Source organism: Bufo bufo, chromosome 1, assembly GCF_905171765.1.
Source record: "Bufo bufo chromosome 1, aBufBuf1.1, whole genome shotgun sequence".
Taxonomy (NCBI): domain Eukaryota; kingdom Metazoa; phylum Chordata; class Amphibia; order Anura; family Bufonidae; genus Bufo; species Bufo bufo.
In genome coordinates, this window is record NC_053389.1 from 677795802 (window position 1) to 677809331 (window position 13530).

The following is a 13530-nucleotide window of genomic DNA, read 5'->3' on the forward strand; positions in this document are numbered from 1 at the left end:
CTCATGCTGAAAGGTGCCCAGCTGCAGCCATCTCGTTCATGTGCCCAGCGCCGCCTCCTCAAGTGAAATCGCCGCCCTCCCTTTTATTATATCCGCCTACTTCAGTTTGTGGCCGCCTCTGTAACCTCGGCTCGCTTCAGCCAGATCCCGCGCGTGCGCACTAGGTATAACCTGATGCGTCCGTGCGGACTACTGGCATCGGCCTCGTTTAGCGAAGTGCGCATGCACCGGCCGGCGCACTTCGCTCAAACCTCCACAGACCGCCCTATTACAGCCCATCCCTGCCAGTCTGTGGAGGTTCGAGCGAAGTGCGCCGGCCGGCGCATGCGCACTTCGCTAAACGAGGCCGATGCCAGTAGTCCGCACGGGCGCATCAGGTTATACCTAGTGCGCACGCGCGGGATCTGGCTGAAGCGAGCGGAGGTTACAGAGGCGGCCACGAACTGAAGTAGGCGGATATAATAAAAGGGAGGGCGGCGATTTCAGCTCAGAAGGCGGCGCTGGGCACCTAAACGAGATGGCTGCAGCTGGGCACCTTTCAGCATGAGACGTCCCCTTGGACACATTTGTGACGTGAGTGACAGGTGATATAAACGTCTTTTTTATGATTATAGAACCACAGGATCATTTGATAAAGTCACTTTAGGATTCACTGAATTACTAGGGACATCGCCATATGTTTAGGTTATAGGAGTAATTTCTGATGACAGAATACAATGAGCTGTAAAATGATGATAATTACCACTAAAATAATCTAGTCAAGTAACACCAGCCTCCAAAAAAATCTATTTTTTTTTCACGGACACAGGAAAAAAGTGTTTATTTTTACGGACTGTCCAGCAACATCTGGACGGTTGGCGGCCCTGTACATAATTACTTGAGGCTCCTTAATTAATGCTGAGAACATGAAATCATTATGTACCCAGCTGGCGGCCATGAGGAGGGCTCAGGTCTGGCCCCTGGGAAATTTCCCTGTAGGGTCTAGGGCCAGTCCGCCCCTGAGAGAACCTGAACCTAACAAGCCACTTTACTGTAACAAATAACACAAAATTTGCCAAAAAGCCACACTGCAATTTTTGCTACCATGGTCCAAGCCAACTGCCACTGAGTCCTAGTAAATCACCCCTGGATATATCTGCCCCAGTTCTCCAAGTACTCCTGTATATAATTATTACAGTCACTGTTCAGAAAGCCAAACTTCAGGTAAAATACAAGTGTCACAGAAAGCCCCCCTGTGTCCCCCTGGTTGTGTGGGGGCCCTGACAGGTAAGTGGGCAGCAGGAAGCAGCACGTGTGCACAGTGTGACAGGGAGAGGCTGTGAGACACAGGGCGGGAGGGCACAGCCTCCTCAGCCTCCAGTGCACGGCGCAGGCATTGCTCTCACTGACTGCTCTGACACTGCACGGAGCCTCTGCACTGGGACCTGTGGAGCCATGGGCTAGAGGAGGGAGCCCACCTGCCTGACCATGGCTGTGCCAGTCCCCCGGTGTAGTGGAGGGCACCCCCACACCGCCCTGGTCACCTTGCAGTCATAGCTCTGTCCTGGGACCATTCACCTTCCGTAGTATTCCTTGCATCGCTTCCTTGCTGATTTCATGTGATTTAACCCCTGCACCACCGACAGGCAGGAGGATGCTTCCTAGCTGCAGGTAAGTCCATGTCCCACCACCTACTTCTCATTGTCAAGGAGTACAACAATGTATCAGTATGTCATGTCTATGTAACGTCAGGCTAAATAATTGTGCAGCCGATACATGTTCCTAAATGAATGTATTCATACCCCAGAGCCATGCACCTGGGAAATAGCGTCTGCATGGACTGAAGGAGCTCACAGTATGCCTGCGAGGGGAGTGGGCATTGGGGGAAGCATTCTCCTTCCACCAGATCTTAGAAATGATGTACAAATCAATATCTATCTATCTATCTATCATCTATCTATCTATCTATCTATCTATCTATCTATCTATCTATCTATCTATCTATCTATCTATCCATCTATCCATCTATCCATATCTATCTATCATCTATCTATCTATCTATCTATCTATCTATCTATCGATGGATAAATGTATCTGATATGTATCTTTCTAAAATATATTTATCCATTTAATATCTATCAGTCATGTCTGTCCTATCTATCTATCTATCTATCTATCTATCTATCTATCTCATATCTGTCTGTCTATCATCTATCTATCTATATCATATCTATCTAATATTTATCATCTGATCGATATGTATCTAAAATATATTTATCGATCTAATATCTATCTATCTATCTATCTATCTATCTATCTATCTATCTATCTATCTATCTATCTATCCACACAGGTATATCATCACCACCATTTTTATAGTACTCTATAGGGATTATACTATGGTTATGGGGGCTTCAATGTTACTCTCTGTATATAGTCCTCAGAATATGTCCTGACACAGAATCCAGTGGAGGTTATGTCTCCAAATAGTGGCCAAAAAACCTGCGCCTTAGGCTAGTTTCACATTAGCGGCAGGGGAGTCCGGCATGCTGTTCCAGCGGGTAAACAGCCTGTCGGATCCGTCCTGCCGCTAGTTCACGTGTGCCCCCGGACTGCCGCTCCGTCCCCATTGACTATAATAAGGGTGGGGGCGGAGTTCCGGCGGCAGCACGGCGAGAGGCAGCCGGACTAAAACTACGACATGCAGTACTTTTAGTCCGGCTGCCTTTCGCTGTGCGCTGCCGTGCTGCCGCCGGAACTCCGCTCCCATTATAGTCAATGGGGACGAAGCGGCAGTCCGGGGGCACACGTGAACTAGCGGCAGGACGGATCCGACAGGCTGTTCACCCGCCGGAACAGCCTGCCGGACTCCCTGCCGCTAATGTGAAACTAGCCTAAGGTGTACCTCATGCACACAGCCATAAGTGTTTTGCAGTCCTCAAATCACAGATCTCCAAAACACGGATCCTAGTTGAGCGCATGCCACCATTTATCTTTATTTCTGCAGAAGTGTCCTATCCTTGTCTGAAAAACGGACAAGAATAGGAAAAGTTCAGTTTTTTTGTGTGGCCGCAGAACAGACTTGAGATGAATGGGTCCACATCTCATTCGCAAAAAACACGGATCGGATGCAGACCAAAACTACAGCCGTGTGCATGAGGCCTCAGGTTGGAGCTATACGGTGTGTCACGCGGCATGGTGATCGCCATGTCACATTGCATCTAATGATTGTCAGTGGGGTTGCAATATGACAAGCTGCAGCTGCGACACTATAGGGTTTCTGGTGGCAGGTTCCACACAACTTTGCCACCATAGACCACAATTAGTGTTGAGCGAACTTTTGTTTTAAGTTCGGCGTCTAAAGTTCGGGTTCGGGTTATCGAAGAATCGCGTTATGGATTCCGCTACCACGGACCATAACGGAATTTAGAATCCATAACCCGAACCTGAACTTTAGACGCCGAACTTAAAACAAAAGTTTGCTTAACACTAACCACAATGCAAGATGCGTGCGTCTGCCACTTGGCTGCGAAGCATTTCCTTTTACAGACTTATGACATTTTCTCTCCTCCATGAGCGTGGTCTACCGTCACTCATACAAACTGGGGCTTCACCTGTCGGCGGGGGCCCCACGGAGACTAAAAGAACTCTCTTTTTGCATCCATTGGGGGAATGGAGACCTATGAATACATTTATTGTATACGCCTATGACGCCATGTGTGACATGAGACTTTTGTTCACCTTGATATATTTGTCGTTCAACAGCTGCATGAAAATATCCTAAAAGTAGCCTTTTCATGTATTTATATGGACAAAGTAGTGATAGAAATAGTCATATGACGTGTCCTGTTAGTGGTGTGGGTATCTTTCATGCTATTTCCATTGAGCTTGCACGCGGATAAGCTATTTTACCACCCTTTGGAAATGATTAGTAATGAAAAGGTTAATAAACGGCTGGGTTCTTGTCAATGATCAGGCATATGTTTTGTGGTCATACCCTTATTTGCCAAGATTGCACAAGGAACACCAGGAATGAATGAAGTGACAGCTGCACTTCTCTGCAGACTTCATGCCGTGTGCATTTTTCAGGGATTTACAGAGATTACCTGGGTATAGGGTGTCATTTCTAGTAGGCAGCCCTGCCAACATCTAGGAGCTATAAGTCACCATGACCATCACTTATTCTGACGCACATCAACAAGCGGGAGGAACCAGGCCAGTAGGTCATAATGGAGGCTGAGCACGCTCGCATATCGTTATTCAGGAGCTGTCACATAACTTACAACTGTAAAATCTTGTAAAATGGAAAGACATACATTTAGAGTGTTGGCAAGTCATGATGAGTCTAAAGAGCCGGCGTGGGTTTAATTACTTTACCTTCTGCACCTTTCTGACATGTTTTTACATTAGAGAAATATTTTAATAATTCAGTCCAATGTCCTGTCATTTCAATGTAAACTATTGTTCAGATGTATACTCGTAGAGAATCCACCAAGTGAGATACAGGTGAAACTCGAAAACTTAGAATATCGTGCAAAGTTAATTTATTTCAGTAATGCAACTTAAAAGGTGAAACTAACACATGAGAGACTCATTACATGTAAAGTGAGATATTTCAAGCCTTTATTTGGTATAATTTGGATGATTATGGCTTACAGCTTATGAAACCCCAAAGTCCCAATCTCAGGTCCCCTTTGGTATGGATTAATTAGCCTACTAGAGTGTGACACTTTGAGCCTAGAATATTGAACCTTTTCACAAAATTCTAATTTTAAGCTGCATTAATGCAATTCCTTTTCATTTGCATTACTGAAATAAATTGACTTTTGCACGATATTCAAATTTTTAGGCCCCTTTTACACGGGCGTTGCGGATTGGGGCCGGATGCGTTCAGGGAAAATGTTGCGATTTTGACACTAAAACAAGTCAGTTTTCACTGCGATTGCGTTCCATGTTTGCGTTTTTTCCGCGTGGGTGCAAAACATTGTAATGCGTTTTGCACGCGCGTGAGAAAAATCGGCATGTTTGGTACCCAGACCCGAACCCGGACTTCTTCACAGAAGTTCGGGTTTGGGTTAGGTGTTGTGTAGATTTTATTATTTTCCCTTATAACATGGTTATAAGAGAAAATAATTGCATTCTTAATGCAGAATGCATAGTACAATAGGGCTGAAGGGGTTAAAAAATAAAATAAAATAATTTAACTCACCTTAATCCACTTGATCGCGCAGCCTGGCTTCTCTTCTGTCTTCTTCTTTGAGGAATAGGACCTTTGATGACGTCACTGCGCTCATCACATGGTCCATCACATGATCTTTTACCATGGTGATGGATCATGTGACGGACCATGTGATGAGCGCAGTGACGTCATCAAAGTTCCTTTTCCTGTGCACAATTTTGGTTACTGCACCAGGAGACATGCCTACCTAACCTACCACAGGCATATGTGCATGGTAGGGCTATTCTCTTAGGTAGCCAGTTGCTTTTGGACTGGGCAATAAAGCTGGATTAGGCTAGTTTCACACTAGCGGCAGGGGACTCCGGCAGGCTGTTCCGGCGGGTGAACAGCCTGTCGGATCCGTCCTGCCGCTAGTTCATGTGTGCCCCCGGACTGCCGCTCCATCCCCATTGACTAGGCGAGGGCAGAGTTCCGGCGGCGGCACGGCAGCACACGGTTAAAGGGATTGTCTCACTTCAGCAAGTGGCATTTATCATGTAGAGAAAGTTAATACAAGGCTCTTACTAATGTATTGTGATTGTCCATATTGTTTCTTTTGCTGGCTTGATTTATTTTTCACACTATACACTGCTCATTTCCATGGTTATGACCACCCAGTAATCCAGAAGTGGTGGTCGTGCTTGCACACTATTTGAAAAAGTGCCGGCCTCTCTGGTGGCCAAGACCATGGGAGCACACATAGGCTAGTGCAAGCGTGGCCACCTCTGCTGGATTGCAGGGTGGTAGTAACCCCTGGAAATAAGCAGTATATAATGTGATGGAAATATTAATCCAGTCAGCAAATGAGGTAATATAGACAATCACAATACATTAGTAAGTGCCTTGTATTAACTGCATCTACATGATAAATGCTATTTGCTGAAGTGACACAACTCCAAGTGTACACACAATGCCTAACAGCATCCATGTGGTCTGATGACTTGTGTGGTTAGAATGAGCTTGGGAGCATGATATAATTTTTTTTTAGCTTTTGTGGCTAGTGTTCTATGTGAAACTTTGCTGTTAAAGGGGTTATCTGGGAATAGATATCAATGACCTATCCTCAGGATACGTTATCAATATCAGATCAGCGGGGGTCCATCACCCGGGACCTCCGCCATTCAGCTGTTAGAAGGTTTCGGGTGCTCAGTGAGCACTGTGGCCTCTTCCTAGGCCATGTGCCGTCGCCGTACATCGGTAACATGGCCTAGTTGCAGCTCATCCTCATAGAAGTGAATGGGGCTGAGCTGCAATACCAAGCACTGCCACTATATGATGTACGGCGCTGTGCTTGGAAAGCTGCTGACTGAGAGCCGGCTGCGCTCCCCAGAGCTATCGGGAGTCCGGCTTCTTCCTGAAACAGTTGATCGGTGGCAGTGCTGGGACTCGGACCCCTGCCGATCTGATATTGATTACCTATCCTGAGTAGTGTTGAGTGGCACAAACAAGTTTGGCGTACAAGGTTTGGGTTATCTAAGAATTCCATTATGGATTCCGCTACCACGGACCATACATTATTGGCCGTGGTAGTGGAATCCATAAAGGTATTCTTAGATAACCAGAACCTTGTTTGCCGAACTTGAAAACACCTCATCCCTAATCCTGAGGATAGGTTATCATTTACCGGATAACCCCTTTAAGCATGTCCTTACTAAGTTGCAGTGCTTCGAAGATCCCCAGGAGGGAGTGGCAGAGTGCAGTTCATATGCTTTAAAGGGAATGTGTACTCTTAAAGTGACCTATTATTTAAATGAAGTTTTTAAGTTAAACATTTTTTTTTTTGTGATCGTTTTTTCTTAATTTTCAATTTCCCTATCTATATTTTAAAAAGAAATCACAAAAGTGATGCAGTTTTCACACCGGCCACTAGGCCTAAAATATCTCAAGACTTTCTGTTCTTTGAGAGCAGCCACATGAGCCATAGACACCATGGACAGGAGGGGACCTCATTGACTTCTATGGGAGAGTTTTCTAGGCATGCTCTTTGACCTGTGCAGAGGTCAGGAGGGAATAGAGAAGCTGTGATATTGTGAATGGTGGATCCTGTGTTATCTACCTAAAGGTGATACCTGTCATTGTAATTCTGTCTGTGATGATAATGCGATGGCTGCTGAAAAATTACCTATATAGAACAGGAAGTCTTAACATATTATTAGGGAAAATTGCACGATTTAGGATTTATTTATTTTTTATATAGACAGTGACCTGAAAATTAAAACAAAAAATCACCAAAAATTATATAAAAAAAGGCTTAACATAAAAACGAGATTTAAGCAATAGGTCTTTTTCTGATGACACATTATCTTTAAATTGGCAGTAATCTGTGTAGAAAGTTTTGAAAAGAATGTAAGGAAACTGACCTTTCCTTATATTCGTCATTATAATTAAATAAAAAAATGGGCAATGATTATTTGGGGGCAGATAAAAAAAAAACTGAATGCCAAAACTGCATCAATATCCAAAATGTGATCTGGGCTCAACACACATAAAAAAAATGTCGGATGGGCTTGGGTGTGCCGTCTCATCAACGGGGGCCTGCTGTGAATGAGGAGATGGGCATGCAAGGTGACGTCTTCTCCATTCACTTCTATGGGACTTCTGAAATAGCCATGCAAGTGGTCTTGGCTATTTTTGGAAGTCCTCTAGCAGTGAATAGAGAAAGCCATGCATGTGCTGTGTGCTTTCCATTCATCACGAGGTTCCAGAGGTGGGACTAAGGCGGTCGGATAGTTCTGGCATATCCTATCGATATGCTATAAATGGTACAGATGGGAATACCCCTTTAGGATGCACAATTGTCTTTTTGTTTAGTAGTAGAGATAATGAGATGATGTGTCACGCTGTGCTCCCTTAGGACATGAATCCCTGGGGATTGGTGCAGTGAAAAGGAGGTATAAGGAATCCGGCCAGAAGTAGAAGAATAAAAGTCTCTCTTAAGTGCAAAATAGGACTTGTAGTACATCCAGCAGTATTTGTATGCAGTGCAATTTCTCTCCCCAGATGAGGTATGGTGGCTGGCAAAGTAATTGATAATGGCAACTTTGGTATGCTGTCTTGCTGATGTCTCTCTCCTGAACTGGCTAACAGCTGTATGCTGGTACTTGTGGCTGTAGGTGTCAAGTACACCAGCTTTTATGAGAAGGCCTGGTCTGGATCTAGGTGATTGGTGTCAGAGCCATAGTCCCTCATCTGCAACAGGGTCTGGATAGCTATGGTTGCTGGTCACTGCTGACTGTAAACACTGTAGTTTTGTAAATGTCTGTAGTTTTTTGAACCTTTAGTCTCTCTGGAGTACTGGTCTCACAGATTAGTTAGTTCTGGTGTCCCTAAGGCCCTTGGAGCAGGAGCAATAGGACATGTTTCCTCACTCCCCTCTCCTGGCAAGAAGTAGGACCAGCCCACTCCTACAAAGAGAGGAGGAATGAGGTGGGTAGTCCCATTCCCGATGACAACCATAATTCACCTGCTCATGTACAATGCAAACATAAAAAAACTTTACAAACCAAACATTTGCAGATACCCCCTGGGACTGGGGTACTGCACATCCTTATACCATACGTTAATACCAAGTATGGACTTAGATATTGACTTTAAGTTAGAATTAGCTAAATAATAGTCTGTGTATGCATGTGGGCTAGTGGACCAAGCAGGACTGTATCAGCAGAGCAATGAAGGGTTAAAAGTATCCACTGTTCCCACCCCAAGTGATCGACTGGGCAGTTAAAAAGACCTTTTTACCTGCATTACCTGCTCTCAACTCTGCACAACCTCAAGTCATCATTGGATGTCAAGAGGAAGCTTTAAGAATAAGTTCTTACCATCATCTTCATGATGATGGATCCATTCACATCTCGGGTCAATAGATGCATGCTATATCTTGTACCTCCAGGTGCTCTCATTGTCTGCTAAGCAACATGTGTCTTCTACGAAAGAAATGAGCTATTTATGTTGTGCAAACATTCTGCTTTAAATTTGAGTAATTTTACTGACACAAAATACTGCTTTCAGTGGCCAGGTCTTAATTGGCCTTGTTGTAAGGTCTTAGCTCCCGGGGATAATTTGGTCCTTTATTCCCTTCTATTGTGAAGACACAATAGTTCAGGGGACTAATGATGACTAATGTCAGTGAGATGTGTGAGGGGTTACATCTGGGCAAATGATGCAGAACATGAAAAATACAAGTTAATTAGTAATTATTAGGAGGGTCACACTGCATAGCTGTTCATTTGTTTTTCATCCCTTGCAATCTAATAAGGTTGTAGACATTCTTGTAAGATACAGGTACATGCATAGACTTTTCTGGGCATATAGACTTGGGACTAGATAAGATACCTGGCCACCGCATGCTAAACCTACCCCTATGCAGCAGTGACATGTTGTAAAGATAATAAACTCTTTGGGCTTTTTTCAACTCCATCACAAATCAAAGAGCTAGTCTGTACTCCTTTGAAGATATTGCTTACGAGATTTCTTAGTCAAGGAATCCCTAAATTTTCCAATAATAAATAAATAATGCAAATGGTATATCAGTTACATTGTACCTACAACATCCTTCTAATAGCACCTTGCCATATTATTATTTTTTCGTTGTCTGAAGGAAAAAGGTGGAACCATGTCTTAGGAACTGGAAAGTCTTCATCAATGAAACTGTATTGGTTGATTATTTTGCACGGCTGAAAGAAGGGGGGGGGGGGGGGGGGGGGGTTAATGCAACATGAAGCCAGGAAATATTGTTCTAAAACACTTGCATATTTTCCTAATAGGAAACATGTAACTTCTAACCCAAACATGCCGATATACATCTTCCATTTAGCCTCGGGCAGTGTCTACTGGCATCAAGTTTGTAATTCTATGGATTTTATACATCCCTCATTGTCTGTTTCAGATGGTAAAAGGATTGTACCCTTTTACTTTCTGTGTGTTGATTTATGGGGGCATGTATTAAAATTGTTGTACTGTTCAAGTGATGCCAGTCTCTAGAAGTAGTACACTCCTCAACATGGAACACAACTGTTAATTACCGTATACAGTGCTTTTCTTCTAAGCAATCCAGGTTTTACCTGGTATTATTTTCTGACACTTTTCTAATGTTTGCTAGTGTAGATTTTATTTTCTGCTGCACAGCCCTCCCGTGGATGCGCCAAAATTATAGTCATGCCTCTTAATAATTCTGGTGCATTGCACACCAGTGACTTTTCTTACTACAACTAGCATCAGAAACGCCAGTCGTAATAAATTTCCTCCTATGGCAGCAGTTGCTTGAAAATCTCATGCCGGGCTTCATTCACATATGTGTTGGAGACTTAGGAGCCTTTGTTGTAGATTCTGTCAAAAGTGCTGGCCCTTTTGTTTGTTGAGCAGCATGCTGGCTACTTTGGTAAAATGATTGGCACTATGATAGAAACCCAATGGACCCCAATGGGGTTCATCAAGCATTGCTGGTGTCCATCACATTGTTGGCTTGCACCTGTATTTCTCTTCCTATGAACAGAAGTACAGAATGACTGACAAAGATATGAAGTTTAACATGTAAATGTCACTGTTGCTCATCTTGATGTCACATACTGTAATTGTTGCGATCTCAGCTGACCTGGTACAAAATGGTTGTATGTAGAGTTCAAAATGATAAAGTCAGAACGTGCAAGGAGGAGCAGCAACCTTTCCTTAGTCAATCACACTTCTTGTTACTATTATGCCCTGTTCATATTACATTGCCAAAGTTGGGCCCTTATTTTTATACCTTATTTTGTTTTATATTGCTGATCTTTTGGTATTAATGGTATGTTGAGACTACTTTATGGCACCGACACATATGGTTGCCCATATGAAAGAGCACAGTGGCACATTGTGTTGGTGATGGTGCTCTAAAGGCTTTCATGGGGACTTTGAATACTACTCTGTTAATTAAATGTTTTCTCTTTGTTAAGGAAGCAATTTTGGTGACAGATATGTTCCAGGGAATTGCTTAGTCCTATAATTTTCTAATATGCATTGGAAGGGACTCCAAGATGGAGCTCCACCCTTACATTGCATCACATTTGTCTATGGACAGTTGTGGTGTAGTAAAACACATGCAATTTTCAGTTTACTACAACTTGTGTACTAGGATATATTATGTTATACATTTGTTTCATGGGGTTGTTTGGGAAGGAAACACATAGATTTCTGCAAGACCCATTCTCATGAATGAGACAATTGAAAAATTTGTGCTACAGTTTTGCCACGTGAATTTTCTCTAACTTTGAAAATAAGGTCAATTTTAACAGAATTACCATTTTTGCTGCAGGTGCACTGATTATAAGTAATCCCTAGAATCTGGTCAAATACAACAGAGAACGATCATTTTTATTTTATAAGTATATGACAAGGTATATCTTAAAGTATGGCTGTAACTTATACATATGAAATCTATGGTCTCTTGTGCCTTGGACCAACATATTCTCTCCCAAATAATATATGCATGCAAATACACAAGGTGAAACTAGTGAAGCCTTTTTGAGCACCTCCCAGAATTGAACAGTAAAATGGTCATATATTTGGTTGGTATAAAGAATAAAGGTTTAAGTGTCTATGGAGTCAAAATCATGTTGTTTATACTTGACATGACATCAACATATAACACAGACTAATAAACTAATAAAATAGCTGTGGTGCTAGTCACAAGTCGATCCTGCCCCCAGACATAACCATGGTGACCCCTTCCTTTCCCAGTTCAAGATGGCCTCATCATTCTTGGTTCCCTGCATGGCACCCCTTTAATTTCTTGTAACCAGCATAGCAGTCATCTAAATATTGGTCTTGAGGGTGGCTCCCCTCTCGTTCTTAGTCCCCACCTTGGCACTACCACTCATACCTATCCCCACTCATTCATGGTCCCCAGCATCACTCCTCTTTTTCCTAGTCCTCAGCATAGCTTTCCTTTTATTTCTAGTCTACAGTGTGGATCCCCTCTCATTCCCGGTTGCCAGCATGACCCCCCTCTCATTCTTGATCACCAGCCTGGCTCTGTCTTCATTTGCCCACCTCACTGCCAACTTCTGCCAGCTCCTGCTCACTCCAGTCTGGTGACTTACATATGTAAATCCAATGTGTGGGCTCTTCAAAGGGATTTCCATAAAAATAAATAAAAAAAAGCTAAAAAATATGGTCTTTGGTTGGATGGTCTGCCTGTAGAGGTAAATGTCCATAGTGTATAATTGGTATGAAAATTGATAACTGAAAAATGGGTCTGGAAGGGTGGGGGTGGTCTCTTGGGGAAGTTTCAGTGTAGTAGACCAGTGTTACTCAACTCCGGTCCTCAGGGCCCACCTACAGGTCATGATTTGAGAATATTTCACAGAACGAATACCTGTGGCAAGTGCTGATGCACTGACACTAATTATATCACCTGCCCAATACTAAGGAAAACCGTAAAACATGGCTGACAGGTGGGCCCTGAGGACCGGAGTTGAGGAACCCTGTAGTAGACTACTTACTTAATTGTAGGACAATATATTCAAGAAACCAGATCTCCACGATCTCAAGGTCACAACAGGATAGACGACAACAACAGATCCTGACTGTTTTTATCACCATTATTTCAGGGATTTGAAGCCACATGTTTGCTATCTGCCTGGTTATCACTTCACAGGAATGTAGACATTGCAGAATACTCGGCTCTTTGGTCTTGTTTGCATTATCTTGGCAGGGGAACACATACTCCTATAGGGGTGAGAAAGATGATTGATCTGTCTACAGAAATACACACCTTGTCACTTGTGACACGGTGCAAACACAAAATCTCGCAAATCAGATTTAAAATAGTAACGTTGATGTTGACTCATTAGTTGTATAAGCAAAGGGAACTTTCTATTATTATCCATTGTAAACGCAAGTCATGTAGTCACCTCTATGTAACCACACTGGGGCTACGTGCACATTAGCTGCCTTGGAGATATAATTGTAAAAAACAGGAAAGATGACATTGGATGAAGTCTTTAGTGGCTTCTACCTCATGTTGTTGGCAGTGTAATCATTAGGATGGTAACATTAAATTTTTCAGTTTAACTCCTTAAAGGATAACTGTCACATTTAGACCCAAATTTAAACTTTCATATATGTAGTTACTAATAACATGATATTCCAGAATCTTACTAATATACTGACTTACCCATATTTAATGACATTCGGCCATTAGCAACCAGTCTGGATAAAACTGCAATTTCACTATTCAGTTAAGATGGCCGCCACTGCCCTCACCCTGAGGCTAATCCCGCCTGCCCTCACTAGCCAGTAACAATAGCCCCCCAAAGGTGTCAGTAACCAGAGCCCTCCCCCCTAAAGGGTTAATCTCC

General features: G+C 43.1%; 1 protein-coding gene across 1 annotated transcript in view; it reads left to right on the forward strand.

Moving 5' to 3' along the window:
* The first annotated feature begins 1314 nt into the window (after positions 1 to 1314).
* The window catches only part of LOC120985895 (ADAMTS-like protein 5), a 65953-nt gene continuing 53737 nt past the window's right edge, over positions 1315 to 13530 (forward strand). Inside the window, exon 1 of the mRNA XM_040414107.1 lies at positions 1315 to 1650. Within this exon, the coding sequence (XP_040270041.1) occupies positions 1634 to 1650 (17 nt within the window). The 5' untranslated portion in view covers positions 1315 to 1633. The remainder of the gene's footprint in view (positions 1651 to 13530) is intronic.